This window comes from Globicephala melas, chromosome 1 (genome assembly GCF_963455315.2).
Source record: "Globicephala melas chromosome 1, mGloMel1.2, whole genome shotgun sequence".
In the NCBI taxonomy this organism is placed as follows: Eukaryota; Metazoa; Chordata; class Mammalia; order Artiodactyla; family Delphinidae; genus Globicephala; species Globicephala melas.
The window spans coordinates 47250081-47276240 of NC_083314.1; the positions used below are offsets into that span (position 1 = coordinate 47250081).

The window sequence follows — 26160 nt, forward strand, 5'->3', positions numbered from 1 at the left end:
GGATAAGCCTTGTTTTAAGACGCCTGTCTCAGTTGTATGTACTAACTAGGTGGCTATGTAAAATATATTTCTTAAAATGGGCTACAGTCAAAAATATCTGGGAAAAACTCATCTATTAAAAATTGACAAGAAAACTAAGTTTTTCGAGTCTTTAAGCACGTTTTTCAAGTTTTTACATTTAATGCACTGTAAAACCCTAACAAGAGATTTGATTTACAGCATAACATAAATTCAAACAAATAAATTCAGAAAGGACTGCTCTTTACCCTCCCTGGACAGGAAGCAGAAGTACAGAGAACTCCAGCCAACACTAGGAAAAACAGAGAAATCACTGTGTAAGTCTCTTGCCTCATTTACCTGCGTTTGCATAAGGAAACCCACATGCTCTCAAGACAATAATTCCTTAAGTTCCCAGTCACTAAAACCCTCAAGAACTTTTATGTAGCTTCTTTGAGTATGAAAGAAAATGCAAATGTAGAAAAGGTTTCTAGTTAATCCAAATAATTTAATGAACACTATTATGTATCATGAACGAATAAGAACTTCTCTGTCCTCAAACTGCTTATAATCTATTATATGAAGGGATATAAGACAAACACCCAAAAAGCCAAGCTGACTGTGCTCAAGGTGAGGGAGGGGGAGGGACATGAGTAGGAAAAATGAAATGAAAGATGGGAATAAAAAGGAGGCAACTGAAATTGGCCTTTTAATATGAATAGAATATCAACCTGCAAAGTCTGGGAGAGACAGGATGAGGAGTGGAAACTAGGGTGCCTTTGAAGGAGGGGGGAACAGCAAAGAAAAGGCATGAGAGCTGCATAAAAATGGATAGGTAGCTAGTTGGACACCTGTAAGGAAACAGTGATAGTTAAGGCTATGGTTAATCGCACCAGGAGATGTACATTTTCTTTGCCCGGAAATGAAAGGGAAGCTTTTTGGTCATGGGGAATGGCAGGAACCTATGGACACCAAGAATCTGAACACAGCTTGTCTTCTTAGTATTGGCCACATTTATGGCTCTCCTTGAGACCATCTTAAAGATGGGTTCTTGCACCTGCCTCTCATTCAGCAGCCACAAAAGGATACTGACCATAAAAGAGTCTGCTCTCTCAGACACAAGATTCCCGTGATAGGAACTTGGTTTGAAACTTCTGCCAAGCTTCAGTTCTCACACAAAAATGCACAGCCTCGGGATACTTCTGGCTCCTCTCCCACTGCTCTCTAGTTGAAGCCAAGCAGAAGTGCAATTTCTGCTGAGAGTCCACAGGTTTTTTTTTTAATGCAACAATTCCAAGAAAGAATAAAGGCTGACTCCCCTTGGGGGAAAAACAGCTTAGGCTTTCCAAGTCAATACCCCAGAGACTCAATAACCGGCCCAATTATCTATTGCTGACAGCAGGCTACTCCAATGCACAGTGCTTTACAGCAACCACCATCTTTATTTATATCTCATGATTTTGAGAGTCAAGAATTTGGGAAGGGCTCGGTTGGGTGATTCTTGAGTCCACAGGGCATTGACTGTGAAGTCACTTGGTAGTATTCGGCTGGGCTGGTCATGCCTGGTGCCTTGGTGGGGATGGATGGAAGGTTGGACACTGCTGAGACTACCCACCAGCGTGTCTACCCATGTCCTCTCAAGCCTAGCAGATTTAGTAGTCAGACTTCTCCATGGCGGAGCAGGATCCAGAAGACCAAGGTGGAAGCCGCCACTCTTCTTAAAGGCTTAGTCTGGAACTGGCATATCACCATATCTGCTATCCCACTGCTGGGTCACAGGCCAGCCCACATGCAGAGGAAGGAGTGTCAAAGCACTCATGCTCATCTTTAATCCATCCTAACCAACAAAATCGGAGCTGCATCTTAGGCAGCCATGATTTGCTAACTACTCAAGATAGGGAATTTTAAAACCCAGGTGAAGAAAAATTCATCTGACTACCTCACATTAAAAGGAAAGAAAGAAAGAGAATTTCCAGAGCAACAGACCCTACTACTCAGAGTTTAAGACTAAAAAGCTTAGATGGATGGAAACTAAATTTTTGATGGTGAGCATACTGTAGGGTATACAGAGGTGGAAACGTAATGCTGTATACATAAAACTTACATAATGTTATAAAACAATGGTACCTCAATAAAAAAATTTTCTTAATTAAAAATAACAACAACAACAAAAAAAGAGTAAGGAAGCATGGAGAACTTTCTCCAAATTCAGTTTCTATTATAACAGGGGAAAAGCAGATTAAAAATATCAGCAAACACTTCTGGATTATACACTAGGTACAAAGAACTATATTAACGTTGGAGATGCAAAGAAATGTAAGATATAGTCCCTGCCTATCAATGTCTCCAAATGGTGAGACAATTACATATACCACAAAACAGTACAAGATAGCACTTGAGGAAGTAACAGCTGGTATTTTAAAAATGGGAGAGGGAATCGGAGGCAGGAGACCAGTTAGAAGACTACCTGTGTGAGGATGAATTGCTGTAAGATGATTCTCAAGCCTACAGACTCCAGCCCCACTTTATAACAAATATTTTGTAATGCCTTCCCTTCAACAACACAAAATGAAATCCATAGGTTATATAATCTACAACATGTAACTTCCAAGTTTGGGTGTGTGTGCGCACGCGCGCGTGTGTGTGTGTGTGTGTGTGTGTGTGTGTAGCCCTACCTATAATGTAAAGCAGAAACTAAAAGGAAACATATGCATTTCAATAGATAAAAGCTCGAAAACTACTAGAAGGCATAACAAAGCCATCAGACACTTTTATCAACTTATAACATGTAAGTTTGCATTTTTCATTTATTTATTTATTCATTTTTTGGCCATGCCACCCTACAGCATACGGGATCTTAGTTCCCCAACCAGAGATCGAACCCATGTCCCCTGCAGTGGAAGCTCAGATTCTTAACCACTGGACCGCCAGGGAAGTCCCAAGTTTGCATTTTTAAAAATAGGACTGGATGGCATTCTGTACAAGACATACAGAAAATGAAGGGGCAGAGGTACAGGTGGACACTGCAATAAAAACTGGTGTTAGCAGGGCTTCCCTGGTGGCGCAGCGGTTGGAGGTCCGCCTGCCAATGCAGGGGACGCGGGTTCGTGCCCCGGTCCGGGAGAATCCCACGTGCCGCAGAGCGGCTGCGCCCGTGAGCCATGGCTGCTGAGCCTGCGCGTCCGGAGCCTGTGCTCCGCAAGCGGGAGGGGCCGCAGCAGTGAGAGGCCCGCGTACCAAAAAAAAAAAAAAAATTGGTGTTAGCAAAAGTAATAACACACCAGATTAACCTGTGTGTTTTAAGAAAAAGAGAAATATCACTTTAACTGAATAGGTATAACAAGTCAGGACAAATTACAGACTGTCAAAGTAGAGAACACGAGTTAGAATGATATATCTCAGCCAACTTTATCAGCATGTTTCCTTGTAAAATATTCACTTAATCTTAATGATTTGATTGCTCCAGAAGAAAAAACATGTTGGCAGGATAGGCATGTTGGTAACTATTCATGTGCAGGAAAAGCTGTAAAAGCAAATTCCAAAATTTCAACTGAATAAGATCAACACTTTTCTTGACATTTGATATTTTAGAAAAAAGAGGCTAAATATACAAATATGCACACAGAATCACTCTGACTGTGAGTGCTAGAACGTAGTGTGATCTACACATGTGCCGAATGGGCAACGCGAACACCATGAGAGGCACTCTTGGCAGAGAAATGACTTTCCTCTTGCTAAGCTCAAAAACTATTTATTTACATGGTGGCTGTATTCATGGAAAATTATGTGTAATAAAGTTATGTGGAAAAAAACTGTGTTTATGTATAAAGGCAAAGTTACATTCTAGGCTCAGATATTTATGACTGGGTTTTTAATAGCATAAATGTCCCATGAGAAATCACAAAGCTGAGCAAGATTTGGGCACTTCTTTGCTGTGTGGGACAGCCTCCCCTCCCCACTTCACCCCCTCTGCCTCCTGTCTATTACATACCCCTAAAGGGACAGTACCACACTCTCCTCTGAGGGCCACCTCTCTGGGGTTTACAGCTGAATCCATGAGGCTTATCTATCCCAAGAACTTAAAAAAACTTCAGATTTATCACATTTTACATTGTACAAGACAATCTTTCTACAGATTCCCATAGATTCACCATTCCTTGTTCCAAAACCTCTAAATCCAATCCACCTCTCAGATTATAAATAAGGTTTCAAAGTGTATTAAGATAGTTTATTTATTTATTTATTTATTGACTCGTGAATTTGTTTTTATTTTTATTGCGCTATAGGGGATGGGCTGGGAAATATCTCTGTAAGTTATGCCCTACTAGGGAAATGTCCATTCTAATTTTCCTGGGATAGCTTTCGGAGCTTTTTCTTTTTCTTGGAGCTGCTGTTTAAAGAGGGGAAAAGAGCTTAAAGTATATGACCCACATTAATGATAGAGCAAAACCATGACAACTGGCCTAACACATCTCAGAAGCTTGAGAAATTTATCAAACTCTGAAGTCAAGGGTGATTCAGTTAGGAAGACAAATTAAAACCCAGGTCCCTTTATCAGTGCTTCCTGGAGGTGCCACTGAGACAGTCTGCTTTGTTTTTTAGAGAAACAAATGTTTTAATCAAGTCTTCAGTGTATTTTATAAGCAGCAATGTTTTCATTATACAAAATACTACTTAGGCCAAACAGTATGAATAACAACTAATTTGGTGACTACTTTACCAAAGAGGTGAGTAATAACTGTATATTACTAAATTTGAGCTAATTTTTTTTTTTTTTGGCCGCACTGCGTGGCTTGCGGGATCTTAGCTCCCTGACCAGGGATTGAACCTGGGCCCTCAGCAGTGAAAGCACAGAGTCCTAACCACTGGGATGCCAGGGAATTCCCAAATTTGAACTATTTTAATTCACTGTAACCTGTAGCCAAAACATTCCTTAGAGTGGTTAAATACCAAAATAGAAACTAAGCTAAAAAGATTTTGTATTAATACCGTATCTCTTTACAACAAAAGGAAGTGAGGTAGCTTATAGAAATAAATATTATGCAACAGAATAAAAAATAGCCTCAACAATTACAAAAGAAATGCAACCTAAAATAAAAACATTTCTCATCTATCAAATTAGCAAAGCTTTATAAAAATCATAGTACTTAAGGGGAATGTTGAAACAGGAACTTTGTATACTGCTGTAGACAGCAAAGAAAAGAAAAAATAAATAAAAGAATTAAGGGTCAGTAGGAAGAAACGAAACTGTTATTATTTACAGATGATGGCTGTCTACATATAAAACCGAAAGAGTCTAAAGACAAGTAATTAGAATTAATAAGAGAATTAAGCAAAGGGTATAAGATCAATATATAAAAACCAGTTACATTTTTATATGCCAGCAACAAAGACATAGAAAATGTAATTTAGAAAAAAAAGTTAAAATAACAACAACAAAAATGTGCCCAGGAATAATTATAACAGAAAAAGGACAAGGTTCACATGGACAGAATTATAAAACATTACTGGAATTCATTAAAGAAGGCCTAAATTATACTATGCTCATGAACAGAAAGACTTGAAATTTTCAAGATGTCAATTCAACCCAAATGGATGCCTAAAGTCAATGCAATTTCAATCAAGATCTAAATAGAGGTTACTGGGGAACCTGACAACCTCATTCTAAAATTTATGTGTAAGAGCGAAGGCCCAAGGACAGCTAGAATATTTCTAAAATAGAAGAATAAGTTTGAAAGGGACTTGTCCTAGGAGATAAAGACAACACGCAAATCAATTAACACATTAAAATGAAGAAATTCTGTCCAAAAGCTATCATAGAGAATATAAAAAGACAATCACACACTGGTAGAAGATATGGATAATACATAATTGATGAAGGATTAGTATCAAGAATACAGGAAGAACTCTACAAATCAATAAACAGGCAAATCAATAAATGAGCAAAAAACATGAAGAGATATTTTACAGGAGAGGAAATATGGAAGACCAATAAATACATGAAAAGCTATTAGCCCTGGGCTTCCCTGGTGGCGCAGTGGTTGAGAGTCCGCCTGCCGATGCAGGGGACGCGGGTTCGTGCCCCGGTTCGGGAATATCCCACATGCCGCGGAGCAGCTGGGCCCGTGAGCCATGGCCACTGAGCCTGCGCGTCCGGAGCCTGTGCTCCGCAACAGGAGAGGCCACAGCAGTGAGAGGCCCGCGTACCGCAAAAAAAAAAAAAAAAAAAAAAAAAAAAAGATATTAGCCCTTATAAATAAAATGACTGAGATATAATTTTACACCATCAAATGGGCAAAATTTAAGAATTCTAACAATACGAAATGTGGATCAACGGTCTATTAACACTGCTGGTGAGCATCTAAACAGGCACAACCACTCTGGGAAACAATTTGCATTATCTCATAAAAATGAAGACACTCATTATGATCCAGCAAGCCAGTTAGAGAGACTCCCACATAAGCAACAGGAGACACATGTGAGAATGTTCACAGAATACTTTTCATCATGACAACAACCAAAAAAAGTCCATCAGCAGAATAATCCATAAATTATCTGTAGTATAATCACAATAGAATACTACCCAGGAATGGAAATCAGGGAATTACAACTGCACCTTAGAAATGTATTGAGTGAACAAAGCAAGGTACTGATGACTATACAAACCATTTTTATAAAGCTCAAAAGCAAGCAATACATTGTCTAGAGATGATAAACTACTCTCTTTTAAAAGCAAGGGAATAAAACATAAAACCCAGGGGAGTGGATACCTAAGGGTGGGAGGGTGGGCAGAAATCCTCCTAGAGCTACTCAAATACTTCACAGAGAAGTGTTCACTTCTACTCCAGATTTCTGTACACTAAAACAGAGTATCTGCTGCACAAACAACGTAATTATCTATTTTATCTTGCATTTACCTGTAAGTGCAAAACACCACCTCACAGTAATCCACAGCTGACCATATGTATATCAAAACAAAATAAAACACACAAAAAAACTCCACAGATGATTCTATTTGTTATTGGTGAGTACTGGAGGACCACGAGCCTAGATGACAACAGGATTTCCTCCTTGAGGAATAATCCCCGGATTCACTGGCAATTAGTATTAAGAATTTATAAGTATTACACTGTAATAACCTTCAAACGATACGAAGAAGGAATTTAAACACCTACTTTAAAGTGCTCTATCTTTGGCGAAACAGAAACTCTTAAAAGTTTCAGTCTGAGAAACTCTGCTCTCCTAAAAAAAGAAAGGTATTTAACTTGGCATCGTGGATCCTGGAAAGGAGCACAAGGCTTCTCAAAAAGAAACAAATCCATGGTTGGTCTCAGCTATTCTTCGGTTCTTAAAAGAAAGTTCATCAGAACAAAAAGACAGGCCTTCTATTTTTACTGTCCACAACAAGGATGATGTCTTAAATTTTGAGAAAGCAGCTCTGTGGACTTTCTCCAAAGATCAGTAAACACACCTCTTCCAAACACTTTTCCAAAAAGTCTGGACATATTTATTGAATTTAGCCCTATGCTTCTCATGAGTTCAGAACTGAGTTTTCTGATTCAAGACAATCGAAGAATATTCAAATGCCTATGATTTCACAAGTCAAGTACCTAGCTCTAAGTTGCTGACCCATAGCTCCTGTCCTCAATGAGCTCATATGAAGAAACAAAATAAGTACACATTTAAAAGACTCCAGAACAAGATGATATGCTCAACTGACCAAGGAGGGACACAATAAGCGCTACTGTCTCACACTTCCAGAATGTGGAAAAGCATTTTTAGAGAAGGCAATTTCCTTCCAAAAGAAACTGGGGTGATAAAGCACAGAGGACAACATGATATATATTTAGGCAAAGGGTGATGGCAAAGGACTCTGAGCAAATAAAGACAATGAGTCTAAGAAAAATGATGTCCATTCAAGGAGACCACAATCTTTTAGAAAGCAAAATCCAAGCTGAGAAAACCCTAGAGGCAAAAGCAATCACTTATAACCATTTATATAGTCATTCTCAATACAAGTGATTCTTTAAAGATTCCTAGAGACACTGATTTATTGCTGATTTAAAGCAACTGGACAGAAAGAAAAAAAAGCTGTGATAAGTAGGTAGATAGGGAGGGAGATGCATAAAGTGTGGAGAGAGTAAGGACACAGACATCACTGAAATCATATGCTTCCAGGAACAAGAAGAAAATCAGAATTAACTTCCAATTCAAAAAGTATCTCAAATGAAATGGCTTTAATGCAGCCAGGTTCCTAACAGAGGCACTGGAGATGAAACTGCATTTCTACAAAAAACAATCAAACAAACAAAAAAATAAACTACTTCTTTGAAACATTTATTTAATGCTCTATTTGGAATTCTAAATACTCTTACCATAATTTAATAACCCATCCACTCAAATCGTCTTAAAATACAGCTGTTAAAATGCACCCTTTCAATGAAATATAAGTTCCTATTAAATGGACTTTTATTCAATCATTTAGATAATAACCAATTTATCAAATGCCTATTATGTGCCAAATTTTTACATAGTCTTTAGTAGTTCTATTATCACTATCTGTAAAAGTGGTATAACATATAATCAAATGTGATACAGTCCATAATCCTTTATCTGTGATTCTATATCCAAAAATTTCTAAACAGCAGAGGATTTTCATGATATCTGACAACAAAACGTGACTTAAACTAGTGTGAGGCCCTTATAGCCTTTAATCAGCCCTTAATTCATAAAAGTATGAATACATTTCACCGCAGAGATAGTGAGGACGTGGCTGTTAAGTCTCTGACCTAATTAATGTTTAAAATACAGCTCCTGCCCTCAATGAACTCAATTCATATTGAAGGAAAAGATAAATACACATTTAAAAAGATTCCAGAACAAGACTGTATGTTCAAGTGACCAGTAAGTGGTACAACAAGGATGTGCTCCTCCGAGATGAATCTGATACAGAGCCGGTCGGTGTAAGTCCCAACACTAACATAGTGAGATCTCAGTGTCAGGAGGGGACCATGGGAATGAAACCTGGTAGTCTCAGAATAAAACGAATTGTGCAAAGGAAGGGAGTGAATGGTGCACACTGAGAAGAACAGGACGAGCGTGCACCCCTTTTCTTCAGAGGCTCTTCTCCTGAAGTCCTAGGGCGTGAAGGTCTACAGAGAGCATGTTTGCTAGTTTTTCTAGATCCACTTCCTAAAACTGCTAGCCACAGAATGGGATCCTCTGAAGAAGGTACTTCAGGAAGACCAAAACTCAGGAAAGAGAGGATTCTCCAGCACAGGAACCGGCAGGCACAATACCACAGTAGAGGGTTGGCATGCCAGAGCCATCTGCCAAAACCAGTCCCCCTCCCCGCCACCCTCCATCACTGTAACAGATTTGTGGCTGGGCACAAGGTTGCCCAGCCAGACTACACTTCCCAGCCTCCACTGCATATATGAGTGGCCAGGTGACTAAATGCTCTCCAGTGGCAGATGATACAACGATGTGGACCTCTGTCGGGTCTCAGTCTTGAAAGTTAGGCATACACTCCTCAGCAGCATCTTCCCATTTGTAATACAGAGGTAGCTATCACTCAGCTTCAACCACACACAGGAGGACAGCACCCTAAGGGATGGCAAATCATGAAGATGAAAAGACCCTGGGCCCCAGAATGTCTGTGTGGATCAGAGCTACCTTGCTGCTCACTCAGGACTAACACATGAAAGAGAAACCTCTATGTTTCTTGAACTACTTTATCATTGGGGCTCTTTACTACTATGGCTTAGTTTTTACCTAACAACACTGGTGAGGAAGCTACATCATGGACTAGCCATCCCACTCCACCTGTCCAATTTCAATAACCCTATGTAATAGGCAAACTCCATCTTGGGAAAATCTAAACAAAACTGCCATTTCTCACCCTCATCTGCATTCTGGGGCTGTAGCCTCACAGAAATAGGAATTCATTCATTCAGCAAACTTTTGAAAGGTATTATGCTACACACTAGGAATATATAAGCCAACGTAAAAAAGAAAGCCAAGGGAACCCTCCTTGGGCAGGTCCTCTGTTCTGCATGCTTTTCACCCAGAAGTTAAGCTCTAGGTCTTCCTGTCTGTCTCATCTCCAGCACTTTGCAGTGCCTTTTACATAACAGGCACTAATAAATATTTGTTAGGTGAATGAATTAAGAAATCAATAAATTCATCTTATCCTCAATGAATTCAGTCTGGGGGGGGAAACAAAACAATACAATCTAGCACCTCTCACATCACAGGCATGCAATATGGTCAGTGATTTTTAGAAATGAATGAATGTATGGGCATTGAACAACATGATAGCAAATGCTATGGAGGGGCAGGAGGAATTAGAAATCAAAATCTTCCCAGAGAAACTGAAATTTGCCATGAGTTCTGACGGACAATTAGAAGGTAACCAAATAAACAAAGTAAGGAATCAAGAATATGTAGCGCCCATGCTGTCTGAACATGTTTACTATGCCTGGAACTTAAGGGCAGAGTTCCAATCACACAATGAACATATCTAGTACTCCTTTGAATACCACTGCTTCCACTAATTAAGCCAAAAACTGACATCTTTTCTTTAGCATTTGCATCATCATAGGAACTGCTGTCAATGCAGTGCTACACCCTTCTTTAACTTTCAGATTTAATTTTCATTTTTAAATCTAAAATCAGGATTTATTTGACTAGTTCTAACAAATCCTCCACCATATAATCAAAGAATCTCAAGGTTGATAGAAATCTGAAAGGTCACCAGATAAATGTTCTGGGAAGTCATTTATCTTGACCAGCTACAATCAGTTCTTTGCAGTCACATGGAATTTTTATCCTTCTTTTACAGCACTTTATATTTTGTCTCAGAGTATATTTGTTGATATACACATGCTCGCTCTCCCACTAGACTACACGCTTTTTATGTACGACGCACATTCTTCTTTATCTCATATTCTTCCAGTGCTCAATAATCATAGGCTCTGTATAAAATCATCTTTTAATCCAACCCAACCACATCAGCTCCTGCAGTCCCTGTCAAATCCAACCTGTTTGCTTGCTCCTGTATACAGCCTCATTGTTACCTCTGGTAAAGATGAGCTGCTGCACCTTCTTTCCAAGACCCACAGAGCTTCCTTCCTGTTTTTAATGCCAATGATGCCACATTGCTTCTCTTTTCACCTCCATTTCTATGTCATGGATTAGGGCTTAAGACTCCAAATGTTTGGAAAAAATGAAACAAGTTCCAAATAAACCATCCCTTTTGTAAGCTGCAGAATGTCCATATCTCAGAAATTGTCAGATGTTTCCCTGCAGATGTTTTAAGCCTAAAATCATCAATGCCCTTTCCCGTTCCACCTTTTGTCCCTCTGACAAGGTTACTGTGCTTCCTCGAGACTTCCTGTTTGAATAACCACACACTTGGGTGTTCAAACCCCCATGTGTCCATTATTCACCATAAAAGGGACCTGAGGAAGTAACCAGGCAGTTGAACACAAAATGATCTATGAACAAAAACAGCTGTGCGTTAGCAGGATGGACAAAAAGACAGCAGGGATCTTGACACTGCTGTGAATTTCAAAAACAAGGTCTATTTAGTCAGGCATGGTTAAAAGGCTGCTGATTCAGAGCATTCGTGGTCCATTTCATAATTGAAAATCACTGGAGATGTGAAGAAGTCTTTTTAGTTACTTCCACAGAGTCTCACCCCAACACCAGCCTTCCTAACAGTCTCCGTTATGGGAACAAAGCTGCCTCTCCTTTCTCTCACAGCAATGGCACTACCAACTCAAAGGTTTCACCCCAAAAATTTAATACTTATTTTATTTCCCAGTCCAAAAAGCAGATTCCCCCTTCCCCAAGAGGTTTTCCTATAAAAACACAGGGAAGCACAGATATAGATACACACAGAAGAACACACAAAAAGAGGCAAAGAAAACAAGCTTACATTCTCCAAACATCTGGAAAGTATGTTAATATCCAGAATCAGTCTATTTCTGATACCCTAGATTTACCATCCATGCCTTGTGCCAGGATATAAGAACTTTAAAGTGGGCATAAGTATAAAACCAAAGCTTTATCAGAATGGCCGCAAAACTGAATGATTCTTATTGCACCAGGAGTTGATGCTAACTTATTCCTTGCCAAGCAGCAAAAATGCTGAAAACAGTAGTAAAAAAAAACAGCTTGAGCCCCTAAAGCAATCCTGATAAAGTAAACAAATTTTATTACACCTGCATTACAGATGGTCTCACAAACTTTCATAATCTGTAATAGAGTTGTAAGAATTTGGTATTCAATAGACTTTCTATCCCATGAACTTATCTAAAATACTCACTATAAATTCACAACTATGCATAGAGACACTCTGAAAGTTAATCCTAGACGCTCAACCCCACAGAACATGACCCCTCTACCATGAAGGGGTAACCACATGACCAAAACAATTAAAGTACACAATAGCTCTTCCGTTTCCAACTGTCTCTCCCACACAATATTCACCTTTAGCCTTGTGTCTCTTCCCACCTCCAAAAAGAACACAACTTCAGTGAAAATTTCAGGATGCTCATCTCTACCAGATCATGATCTGGCATTTAAATAATAGTAATAATCTAAAAACTTAGCGCTTCCCTGGTGGTACAGTGGTTAAGAATCCACCTGCCAATGCAGGGGACACGGGTTCAAGCCCTGGTCTGAGAAGATCCCACATGCCACAGAGCAACTAAGCCTGTGTGCCACAACTACTAAGCCTGCACTCTAGAGCCCGTGAGCCACAACTACTGAGCCCTCATGCCACAACTGCTGAATCCCGCGTGCCTAGAGCCCGTGCTCCACAACAAGAGAAGCCACTGCAATGAGAAGCCCGTGCACCGCAATGAAGAGTAGCCCCTGCTCACCGCAACTAGAGAAAGCCTGCACGCAGCAACGAAAACCCAACGCAGCTAAAAATAAATAAATGTATTTAAAAAATTTTTTAATGAAAAACAATCTTTTTCATTTAAAAAAATAAAAACTTAGTGACACCAAAACAACAGGACAAGTCACCAGTCCTATCAGGATAAGGTCCATAGGAGAAGGAACCACTAGGGGAGGAACAGCAGCACTGAAGCACAGATAAACTGCTAAACCAAGGCAACTATACCCTAACTTCTTTGGTAAGAGATTAAGTAAATTAAACCAGGACCCATCCCTAAAACATATTTTTTACAGCTTAAACTTTCCTAAGTTTCCTTCCAACTCCAAATTTATTCTAGTTAGCCACATATTCAAAAGTCCAGAGATGCCAACATTCCAGAAAACTAAAGGTCTAAATGTTGTACAGGATAGGGTCAGAAAACAAAATCCATTTCTAGATCTAATCATTTTACATTGCCAAGCTACTATAACTTATTTCTTAATAGTTTCTGATAATAAGATGATCTCAGATTTTGAGAACATCTGCGCAGACCGTTCCTGCTTCTAATCAGGATTTGCTGCTGCCAGAGTCCCTGCCAATGAACAGAGAGCTCAAGAAAAGCTGTTCAACTCATTTTCATCAAGCTGTCATGACCCCCTTCTCAAAAACCGTGAAGCTCTTCTCTTGGAAAGACTTAAGATCCTTTTATTCTCTTTGAAGAAAGTTGATGGGAAAGCCCTTAGAAAATACTGATGTTTCTGTATTTTACCAACTGGCAAAAGGGGTGGGGGCATTTTAAGCCCAATACTCGGCCTCAAATGTAGCAGTGGGTGCCATTCTTCCCATAAGAAATAAAATTGAGCATGTGAATTTAAATACCATCAGTCACTAGGATGTGATGATGTAACCACATGTATCACAGAAATGCAATGTGGACAAAGCAGGTCTGTAAAGAAAGCAGGATTGTGATTCAATAATACTTAATATTGAGTTGTAGAAGCGGAGATAGTATGCAGTGGGGGAGAAACCCAAAATACAAAATCTAAGTGGGAACCCCCTTCTTCAGAGAGGAGGCAAAAAAAAAATTTCTTTTTTAAAATTTTAAGATATCTAGGAGTCCGCTGATTGAACCTTGGCTCAGGAATGCTCTGGGGAAACTAAGGAGATAAAGAGTGAATGATAGATACACAGATAAGATAGATAGACAGAGTTGTAGATTTACAAACTAACATATACAGAAATCAAAGTGAAGGAAGTCACTTCCAAGCCTGAAAGCTGTAACAGTGACAAAGAAATCTCCTGGGACCACAGTAGTTATTTATCAATCAATAAAAGGTGGTTACACCTTTCAGTTAGCAAACCTGAACAACAAAAAGGCCACCAAGTAAGAGTTAGAATTTACTTGAAGCAGAGGAAACGAAGTAGAACCTGGAGATGGCCCTGACAGGCTTATCTTTAAGGATGTCAGATAAAGTAAGCAACTGAACTAACTCAGCCATTCTCAACAACCAGAAAGGAGTCATGGATAAGGCAGAAAGGAGATAAGGTGGCGTTCCCCTGACCACCCTTCAGGAAACAGGGTATGTGGTACACTTTTCCTATCATTAGACACTGACAAAACACAGAATCTCATTCTGAAATTCAATAAATTCCTTAGAAATTCCTAGAAGCGTTAACAGCTAAATATATAACTAGTATAAGTACCCAAAACCTAGTATTTTCCCATTGCTAACAATCCTCTGTTCTTCACAAATAAGTGCAAAGATCTTTTTAAAAGAAGCACTCCAAATCCAGAGCTCAAGCAGAGATCTGTCAGAGAAACCAGACTCAGTCCTTTGGTTTGGTATACTTTCATTTCACTTCCCAATTAAAGGTCCTCTACAGGTCTCCGTCACTTACCAGGCTTGTTCTAACATGGCAGAGTGGCAAGTGCATAACCTATCCACAACAGGTCTGAATTCCAACCTAAATTCAACCTGTTCTACCTCAGAGCAGTCACCAGTCATATTACTATCCATAGGGGTCACAGTAGTTCTCAAGATTGTTTTAAGGATTCAAAGAGGCAACCGAGGGGTGCTCAACGAAAGGAAATTTACTTTCTTTTGTTGCCCAGTTTTCACAATCCGCATCTCCTCAGAACCCATCCTCCAAGTCTCTACTACTCCATGGAAAGCAAACAATGCCTTCACCATTATCTGGTTACTCTTAGACCTTTATTCAAACAAATCACCCTTCCTGGAAAGTCCTCCATTCATGTCTACCACTCTTCAAGACCCAAGAAGCTTTTCCTGGGTGACTGCCATCGACACTCTTCAAAGTGCTTTACAGGTATTCCCTCAGCACTTTAAAAAGTTTCAACTGAATTATGTTTACTGTGCTTATATTCTCCCACTGATTGTCTGTACATGAGTGTTTTTGTCTTATCCCCTCAAAACACATTACAAATCACCTGAGGATAAAAAAATGTTTCAACAATATTACCTACACATTCCATATTACAATGCCCATAAGAGAAGAATTTTCTCAGCAAAGTAAGAATTTTATTTACAAAAGAACTTTGCCAACTAACTAATTAAAAATCACAATCAAATAGGCTCACCTCATTTTGAGTGGGTAGGTCTTTTCACTTAGTTGGAAATACTTCACAAAATTTCATACACTTCTCTAAGAAAGCCACACAACACAGTTCAAGCTTCAGACTTATTTCTTTTTTAAAAATAAATTTATTTATTTATTTAATTTTGGCTGCATTGGGTCTCTGTTGTGGTGCATGGGCTTCTCATTGTGGTGGCTTCTCTTGTTGCAGAGCACAGGCTCTAGGTGCGCGGGTTTCAGCAGTTGTGGCGCACAGGCTTAGCTGCTCCGTGGTATGTGGGATCTTCCCAGACCAGGGATCGAACCCGTGTCCCCTGCATTGGCAGCCGGATTCTTAACCACTGCACCACCAAGGAAGCCCCAAATGTATTATTTCTAAACGGCTCAATGAGAAGAAGCCACTATCTGGAACATGTCAAAGGAAGGAAGGTCTTCAGATTATACATTTTATGTAATATGTGGAATATTTTGTTTTCACTGTAGAATTTAAGTAACAAGTTTTATAAAAACCAGACATTGTAACAAAAGCACATGCCACAGGGACATTCTTAGAGAACTCTCTAAACCTGCCCCCCAAAACACAAACTTACCATTTATCACTTCAAACCACTAAGCACCAACCAAATCCATCACATGGTTAAAGGTAGTCATGAGAAGAGCAAAGAGAACTTGCTCTTCCTGTACACCTGCCCACACTCCACTTCCTGAGACCTACCAGGAAGCTCACCTGAATGCTTTTCTGAAAGCACTCTGTAGGTACTTCAAGTAAAATCAGCTGATACCTCAATGAAAATCAGCTGGTTGGCTTGTTTTGCGTCCCTTCACTCAAAAAACATTTCTGAATGCCTACTGATGCCAGCAACTGCTGGTCGGGTAGAAAGACCGTACGAGAAATAGAACGTAGATGATTATGTCTTAGAGTCTGTGCTCTCCTATTTTAAACCAAAATCGTACCCCAAACTAACAAAATCACCTATTTATTTTTTGTATTTTAGTAAGGTGAAACTTTTCTTTTTTTCTAATGTGAAGAATAATTTAGATACAACAAAGTACACAAATATTAAACGTACAGCTCTGAATCTGTACATATGTATACACCTTTGTAACCTCCATGCAGGTCAAGATGCAGAACGTAAAGCGGGAACTATAAAGGAGAAAAAAAAAAGACTGATTACTAGCTGTGTCTCTGAAAACACTGACAGGCATCTCTGTAGTCACTGCCTTGGGCAATCGCTCTGGTTAGCAGAAACCTTCACATACAATGTGATTTATCATCACGAACTAAATTCATTGAGTCCCTAACTCTATACTCTATACAACAGAGTAACTCTATACAATACCACTTGTATTTTTTATTTCAAGAAATTTTTTAAAAATGTGAAGGTTGATTCTGAATCCTTATTTCCAAAAACTTCCAAAACAAAAAGAAGATAAAATAACAAAAAAAAACCCCACAAAACAAGACGATACAGCAAAAATCCAATGTTGACTGCAATATAATAGGAAGCAGCCATGCAGTCGGAAACAAAGAGTAAAAGGAGGGAGCTGAGGGACTAAAACTCCTAAAGTTTTAAAAGAAATAATGTAAATCCCCTAATTCATCTCCCAGCCTTGCCACAAAAGATCTGAGAGCGCCATTGTCTAAGAAAGAGATAAGTCTGCTTTATTTTATTTCATGAATATGTAGCTGCATAGGGCACCAGGCTGACTGGACCCAGTTATTTTAGGCTGGCCTCCTGGAAGAGCCCATGGAAAGAAAAGCAGATGTACTTAATTAGTGTCACCACAGTCTGGCACAATACTCTAAAACCTCAGTGACATTTCTGTAAATGAGTTTTCTGCTAACCCCATTTACCAAGCTGTCCGTTTTAGGCCCAAATGAGCCAACATCTAACTTTATCATTTTAGAAGAAAGGAGATGCTTGCAAATCTTAGCAAGGCCCTCTTACAAATCCTAGGGCAAGAAACAGGCAAAGTAATAGAACCGGCACACAGTCATCTTGAAATTTTATCCTTTGACAATTTAAGATAAGGGACAGATTAATCCCTTATTTTAAAAAATCCTCTCTGGAATTTTGGGCAGTAAAAATAAACAAACAGTTCTGCTCTAAACTTTGACACTTTTCCCTAAAACTCAAACAGACCAGCAGTAGAGCTGTCCATTAAGTATAGCTGGAAACAAGCAACAAGGAAAGAAGCATCTGTTGGTTCTGCTGCCTGTTAAATCTAGACAAATAAGTGGTTATTATTCATCTGTCTAACCACTTTAATGTGGTTCTTCACTATCCTGCAGAGAAGGCATACCTCAGTATGCCAGTCTCCTGAGTGTACCAATAATGAATTAAATAAACTAAAAATGATGCCACACACAATAAGCAAATAAGATGTTTCACTGCAACCCTTCTCCACAACTGCTTAATAATACCCTTTTAGAGTCTATTTCAACAACAAACATGTGAGTATATATTTTAAAATAAAATTTATGTCCATTTCTAAAGAAAAACACACATTAACATTAAAATTTCAGAAACATATTCACATGTGAGATTCAAACCTGAGCAAGTAGTTTACTCATAAAATTTATCCAGCTGACTTCAAATCATATAAAAGCCTAATTTTTACACCAAAAAAGGACAGTCACAGATCTTTCAATTCCATATCAGTTCCATACCCAACTTAGTACTTTTTTATAAAGTTACAGAAATAAAACAACCAGGTACCACATTCACAGTGGCATAAATCTCAAAAAAATGGAGAGATGGCACTGATAAAAATAAACTCAAGTTCAAAAGTGTTACTGAGAAGAATATAAATTAATGTGCAGTGTTTTGGGACTTCTTATAATTCAGGCATTCATTTATTTACTCACTCTTCATATACTTACTGAACACTATGCCAGACACATTGTTAAGCAGTGGAGATACAAACCCTCCAGCCTCCCTCCAAACGGTAAGTTAAGTGAATGCTTTCTGTGTGTGCACCTTTTTTTTTTTTTTTTTTTTTGCGGTACGTGGGCCTCTCACTGTTGTGGCCTCTCCCGTTGTGGAGCACAGGCTCCGGACGCGCAGGCTCAGCGGCCATGGCTAACGGGCCCAGCCGCTCCGCAGCATGTGGGATCTTCCCGGACCGGGGCACGAACCCGTGTCCCCTGCATCGTCAGGCGGACTCTCAACCACTGCGCCACCAGGGAAGCCCGTGTGTGCACCTTTTACCTAAAAACTTATTATATAACACTGAACGTATCGGTCTAGAGCAGAGGTCACCAAACTTGTCCTGTAGAGGGTCAGAGAGTAAACATTTTAGGCTTTGTGGGCCAGGACTTACTGTTACAATTACTCAACTCTGCCTTTCTAGTGCAAAATCAGCCAGAGACAATACGTTAATAAATTAACTTGACTGTGTTTCAATAAAACTTTATGGATACTAAAATTTGAATTTCATATAATTTTTACATGTCATAAAATATTTTTCTTCTTTTGATTTTTCAACCAAATAAACATGTAAAAACCATTCTTAGCTTATCGCCCATACAAAAATAGGTGGCAGCCCAGGGCTGGATTTAGTCTGTGGGCCATAATTTGCCTACCCCCAGGCTAGAGACCTAGGTCTCCACATCTAAGCCACAAGTTCCATGAGGTCAGGGCAATGTCCAAAGAATCATTATACACCCAGGAATCTATATGGTGCTGAGGCATAGCAAGCAATTAACTAATGTTAGTTATATTCAACAAAACTAAAAAGATGACTAAGTCCCCGACCCTGCCTTCAAGGACCTCATGGTCTAGAAGTGGAGATAGACAAGCAAAGAAACAATACCATGTGATAAGTGCTGTGGTAGATACCTACAGGGTGGTGGTGTGGGTGGGATACCTAATCCAGGCCAGGGGGAGAAAGAAACTGGGGAAGGATTCCTGAAGGTGATGACACCTGGAAGAAGTGTTCCAAACCAAAGAAACAGCCCTTCAAGCACATGAAATGACAAAAGATAAGCCTAGAGGTTATAAAGGTCCGGATCCTGAAGTACCTTATACACCATGCCAAGGCATCTGGACTTTATCCTAAAGGCTTGAGGAATCACCGCAGAATTTTTAGCTGGGAAACGATATCATCAGATTTGCATTTTAGAACCATTGCTCGGTCCAAAGCGATGGCTGCCTGAATAGAAAGAGCAAAACTGGAGGCAGAAAGACCACCAATTCGTTAGCAAGTTGTTGCAGTAATCAAGGTGAAATTCCATGGGGGGTTACAGTAAAGCAGATATAAAGATAAGGATCCAAGAGACATATGGCTGGATACAGGAAGTGAAAGTGGAGTCTTGGGCAGATTGAAGCAAGGATGGGTGGGAAAGAAAGTGGTGGAGTTACAGCTGCCCAGAGACCCAGCAGCGGATGCTATCTGCTGGCCAAACAGAGTAATCTTTACTGATGAAAGCCTATGAAGCATGGTTCTTGGCCAAAGATTGGTTGAGAGCCTCAGGAATAAACAGTAGTGCTGTTCATTAAGATACAGCTTTGAACTGGATAAGACAATAAGGAATGAATTTAGTTTTGGACATGGCCTCTGGACATAGCAAACTGACCATGTCCCACATGGAGAAAAAGCTGTCCTGAAGATACAAATTTAGAATTTATTGATTTTCAAATAGTAATGGAAGCCTTGAGATTTAGAGGACTTCATTCAGGAAGAGTGAGTAGCATGAAAAAAAAAAAGGAATCGAGAAACATAAGTGAAAAGGAACAGAGGGAACGGCAGGAAAACCAAGGGAGTCTAATATCTCTGAATCAGTATGTACATGAACTTGTATTGATATTTTAAAGTTGCCCTGGAATAAACTAGTCATTCTTTTGAGAGATTTGTTAGAGAAACGAAGAACTGCAGGAGCTAGTATGTTAGACTGAGTCAAAAACCTACCTCCACCATAATTTTTGGCAAATCACAACCTCAGGACCCTCATCTTTGCTTTCCCTCACTGAGTTATGAAAATCTAATCAGTGATAAACTGGAGGCTTTATAAACTGTAAAGTATTATAAAGGAACTCCTGATTTAGTATTGTAATGGCATTACATCTGGGTATGAAAATTCCATCTAACAGGGTATAAACTTCTGAAGAATGGACCTTCAATCTTCTACACCTTTCTATCAGGTACTGCACCACGTATTCAGTAGGTATTTAAAATATGTTTGCAGAATATCTGGGAGTAACGTGAGAATGTATGCACAGGGAAAGGAGTGCATAGCAAAAGGCATGTCCAACTTCCTAAAAGGATTTAGAACTGAAATAGTCAAACTTTATCCCTCCCACAAATGTGGCCAATGACAAAATAATGGGGGGAGGGGAGCTCATAGTTCCAAACTTTCTCCTAATGTGTAAACTGTTTTTCTGAATGCTTTAGAAACATGAAAAAGGTATTTACGGAAAAAGCAGTGAATTGTAGAACAGGAAAACAGCCAACAGCAAAATAAAACTGTGTTCACCAACTGCTGGCCACTAAAGAAGAGCTCCTTAACTCCTCAAGTTGAAACCTGCAAAATGTAAATCAGGCCTTTGTAAGACAAACTAAAATAGTGTCCCCTCAGGGTGCACAAATACCACAGTGAAGTCACCAGAGTTCTAACAGAGTCAGAACCTACCTCGCAAAGATATTCCCGGGGAAAAAAATTTGCTGTTTGTTTCATGTTAAATACACACTAAGAGGACCAAACAGAATAAAATGTAATACCCTTATATAGCAATTATTGTGATTTAGACACACAAAAACAATATTTAGATACAGCTTAAAAGTGTCATTTAATCACTGCTTGTTCCTAAAGCTTATAAGGAGCTTGGACACCAATCTGGCAGACTGGACACCCAGTCTGCCAAGTTTTCATCTACAGTGACTATCAAGTTAATTAAAGGGGCTGTTTAATAAAAGGCAAATCCTCAGATGCAATCTTACTATCAACTACTCTGCTGATAAGGATAAAACTTATTATAAAACACAAAAGCCAGACTTTTAAAAAGCAGTTGAATAATTCATATAGGAGTTAGGAGAGAAGATCCAGAAGTGAAAGGCAAAAGAAAGACTTCTTTTTAGAAAAGGATGCCTTGCTGAGATTTCTCTCCACAATGGGCAGAAAATACAGTTCTGATGACCACAGCAACTTTAACTCATTATATCTAAGTATACATTGCACCCTGTACCCTGGATAACTGTAAATGGTGCTTAAGACATGGCTGCTTACAGAAACAATGCTGATTTTCCTGGCTTTTGTACAAGTGATGATAATGGTACAATCACCTAATTTGTACTTGCCATCTGTTAAAATATGCCTCACCCCCCAAAAAAGGTACCAGTTAAAATGATCGTGTAATTTTATACATACATGTGTATGCATGAAATGTTTCTGGAAGGTTACGTAAAAAATTGTGAGCAACAGTCTCTACGGCAACTTAGCAAATGGAGATGAAGAGACTCACTAGTCATTATACTGTTTTAATTCACTATGTCATGTTTTACTTTTACAATAAAAAAAGTCTTAGGATCACTGGCAAAATATGTATATTTCTTGTGACAATTTAACTGTGATCTGACTTTGCTTATTTTAAAGTTTACTGTGCTTAAAGTTCAACATCAAAAGGAAGGCTACAAAAGTGGTGGCTAGACCTAGTTCTTTCACACTGCTCCCTTCGAGTTTCACATGCTCTGTAAGGGCAAAGCACAATATGCATCACTTGTTTAAGGGTATGTGAAATTTGAACTGGATGGGAGATTTAATAGATGCACAAACAGTCATGGTCCTTGAATTCATGGGAAATAATTAGTTAGCTAGAGCCCATGGAGTAACTGCAGTTAAGGAGTGAATGTGCTGAATATCAAAACACACAATAATACATAAAGCCCTGCCTATCTGTTGTTAAGTTATAGATCATAACATTCATGAATACATATATACTTGTCATGAAAAAAGAGAGGGGAGAGAGAGAGAGATTGAGACATCAACGCCACTACACGCAAATCTCCCTCCCCTTCCCCATCTTCTCCACACACAGTTTCCTCCAGGACAGCATTTCTGATGGCACAACAAGTACAATAACTTCTAGTCAAGTTTTAGAAATTGTCTATCTAAAAATCTTCAAGTAAATGTTCTTATACAGTATTTGTATGAAAACTATTTTAAATCACTTTTATTTACTTAGAAGTTTTAAATCTATAGTTTTATGAACTTCATTTAGCAAGAATGTTACCAAAAACTGAAGAATTTTTCAGCAAAACAAGTTCAAGCATATATAACATTTTCAGAGTAAAAAGTCTTTCGAGCTTTTTAATCACTAGGACCCAAAGCTCATATATCGGCCTCCCAGTAGTAGCAACCTAACTTGACGGATACTATCTTACCTAACACATTATCTTTGTAATAGAGAAGTAATCACCGAGTAATCTACCTTCCTCTACCATCACCTGAAGTAACCTTTTGCTACATAGTGCTCACAGCAGAAAATTCAGAGAAGGTCCAGATTGACAGCCCTATCTTTACCTAAATGAGAGATTCTTATTCAGAAATTTTCAGTTGAATCTCAGGCATTTGAGACATCAAGGCTGTGCTTTTGCTTTGAAATTTTTAATATTTCAAAACAGATAAAATAAATAAGACGCTGTAGGCATTCAAAATTCAACACAGAAGCTTTAAAAAGACAAAAAAAAATTTTTAATAATTGGATACAAGTTTCAAAACTAATCTTGGCCAAGTTTAAAAATACAACACTTAGGAGAAAAGTGATAAAGAGCATCCCCACAAAGTCTTAGGAGGGCCTAGGTCTCTTGCAGAATCTTTAGAAAGGCACCTGTTCCAAGATACTGCTTAGTTCCATGTTTCCAATACCTTTGAAAAACTGAACTCAGTTTATTTCTTCCACCTCTGAAAAACAGGTGCCTTAGAGTTCCAGTTTATGAACTTACTTTTGAAAAGTTTCATCTTCCTAATAACTTGTCTACAAATAAAATGATATTTACTACAAAGGTGCTAAATACTGTTTTTCTAAAACTTGCTCCACACACAGTAATTTAACTCCACTTTTCAAAGTACTTTCTCTAGAATCTTGACGCTTTCATAAAATTTAATGTATCAGAGAGCAGTGGAAAGAAAAATACAAAAACCACGACCAAAAGAACCATGTGCCTACCAAACGTTCCTTTCGAAGATTCCCCAAATAATGTTACTAGCCTTATAGAATTATACTGCTTTGATAGAAGAATGGCTTGGCACGCTGTTCGCTCTGGAAGTTCATTACTACCAGCTACTGGTCTGCAACGGGAGTGAAGCTCTGCCCGTCAAGGCCAGTTTCTCACGCATGTTACTCTGTTAAACACAATAATGAATCATTCTGCTCGTTTGTATATTTCAACGATGAAGAAAAATTGACCCAGATCAAACATGATTTTTAATACTCGGGGATAAACATGTCCATCCTCGTCCACCACCCAGCAATGAAGTTTTCTATACATCCCTTTCCTGATTGCTAAAAGGTCACTTACACATGCTTCTACACTTGCTTTGAATCAAAGCAAAAGGAAAGACAGTGAGGAGAGCCTTTTTACTCAGGGACAAAACTGTACCCAACAATTACAGTGAGTGCAGATACTTCCTTTTGTTTTGTCTGTACCAGGATTATCAGTGAAATCGCTCTGTGGCCCTTAATTAAAGCTGAACAACTTTAAAGAACAATAACTTTAAAAGTGAACTTCTATTTTAATTACACATAGGCAACAGCAGTAGTAAAGTCATTTGCTCCCCTCAAACCCCCTTAACTTAGACCCTTTCCTCTCTAGCTTATTCAGCAAAGCAAACAGCAATCACCCTCAACCCTGGAGAGAAAGTCTTTTAAACAAGATAAAAGTGCTAAAGGTTGACAAGCGAGGAGGGGGGGGGTTCTGATTAACGCTTCAGGAAAGAGGGACCAAAACAGCCGAAATGGCGAATAATCAAGGGGGCGAAAATCCGGCTAAGTTATTTATAGACTAGGAAAGCAAACAGAGAGAGATGCTGGCGGGAAGCATCTTGGCTCGCGGGATGTTAAGTGCTAGATCTAGTTTAGAAGTTGGAGAAGGGAATTTCTGTGTGGCCCATGCTGGGGAGCAGAGAGCCACCACGCGGCTGTTTGGTCCCCGCAGACTGGGTGAGGGGGTGAGCAGTAGTAGGGGATGGGGCTGTCACCGCTTACCCAGATGCAGCGTGAGGTTGATGGAGTTGGGGTACTGCACCCCGGCCAGCATGGTCTGGCTCTGCCACCAGGTGGTGTCGGCCTGGTTGTTGTAGTCCGTCAGGAAGGCTGCCCCGTGCTGCAGGTGGGGCTGCCCGGCGTCGCACAGGTGACAGGACTTGGTGACCCCGGTCACCCCGGTCTGCACACAGTACTCCTCGGGCGGAGTCCCGCACGTGTTGGTGGCCACCACGGTCACGTTGAAGGCGGCGTTGACGAATTCGGGCATGCAGCGCTGCGACCGCCCGCCCTCGTCCGTGCACTCGTCCATGGCTGCCCGGGCGCAGCCGGCCGCAGCGGCCGCCAGCACAGCCAACACCCGCCAGAGGCCGCCCCGCGGCCGCAGCGCCGGCGCAGCCGGTTTGCCGCCCCTCATCCCGCCGCCCGCGCGCTGGGCCACGGCAAAGGCAAGAGCGCGGGCGCGTTCCTCTCGTGCAGCGGCGTCCCTCGGAGGCCGCTCAGCGGGCTGAGCCTCGGGGCCCAGTGGCCGGACTCTCCGGACGGGCGGTGGCGGCGGCTCGCGGCGGAGAGGCGGTCCGGAGGGCGCCCCTGACGAGAACTGCGCGGCTCGCTAACCACTGCCCCGCACGCCGCCTCCGCGCCTCCCTCTCCCACCCGGGACACAGCCGGCACTCGCCACCGACCCCCGACTTCCGAGCGCGTACCCGAGCGCGCGCCCCCGGGGAGGAAGGAGCAGGGGGTGGGATCGGCAGGGTGGGGTGGGGTCTGCCGAGAAAGCCCAACCCCGGCGTCCTCTCAGTAGCTCCCGCGGCCCCCGTAGCCGCTCCCCGGCTCTCCACGCGCGGTGGACTGGGCGTCCGCCCCGGCAACTCGCGGCGGCGGCGGCGGCGGCGGCAGCAGCGGGGGCGGTGACATCTCGCGCTCGAGCCCGCGGCGCGCGATCGGCGGGGGAGGGGCTTTGAGGGGCGCGAGGGGTGGGCGGGGAGCGGGAGGAGAGGGGAGGGAGGGGCGGCAGGGCGGTGCATGCCGGGAGGGAAAGGAAGGCAGCGGAGAGGCAGCTCCCAGTCGGGAGGTGGATGCCAGGGTTCCCGAGTCCCCGGAAGACTCGGGATTAGGGGAGCGGGTAACGGAGGGGGCCTTAAAGGGGCGACGCCGGAGGGGTGAGGTCGCTCGGAGTCGGCCTTTGGGCCCCACGCCGGTCTGGGCCGCAAGAGCGCGGATCCCCGCCCCGCCAGGTGTCAGTCCTTGCGTCCAACCGGCTGCACCCCGGGCCAGGGACCAAAGGGACCCGATCGATGGTGGGGACTGCCCGCAGGCTTTTCGCCCCAGCCGGCCGCCCCGGGAATGCCCCCTGCCGCTCGGGGTCGGCTCCAGCTCTTTCCGAGGTCCCGGGGTGTCAGGGGGCTGACATGGTGGTCCCCGGAGAATATAGGGCCTGGTCGCAGCATCATAATGTTTTCTGAAGCGATTTCCTGC

At 41.0% G+C, this 26160-nt stretch overlaps 1 protein-coding gene across 1 annotated transcript in view; it reads right to left on the bottom strand.

Annotated features, from left to right (window-relative positions):
• The window catches only part of LAMC1 (laminin subunit gamma 1), a 123733-nt gene extending 98175 nt beyond the window's left edge, over positions 1–25558 (bottom strand). The window contains exon 1 of the mRNA XM_030849192.3: positions 24685–25558. Coding sequence (XP_030705052.1) covers positions 24685–25099 — 415 coding nt within the window. The 5' untranslated portion in view covers positions 25100–25558. The remainder of the gene's footprint in view (positions 1–24684) is intronic.
• Positions 25559–26160: the final 602 nt, after the last annotated feature.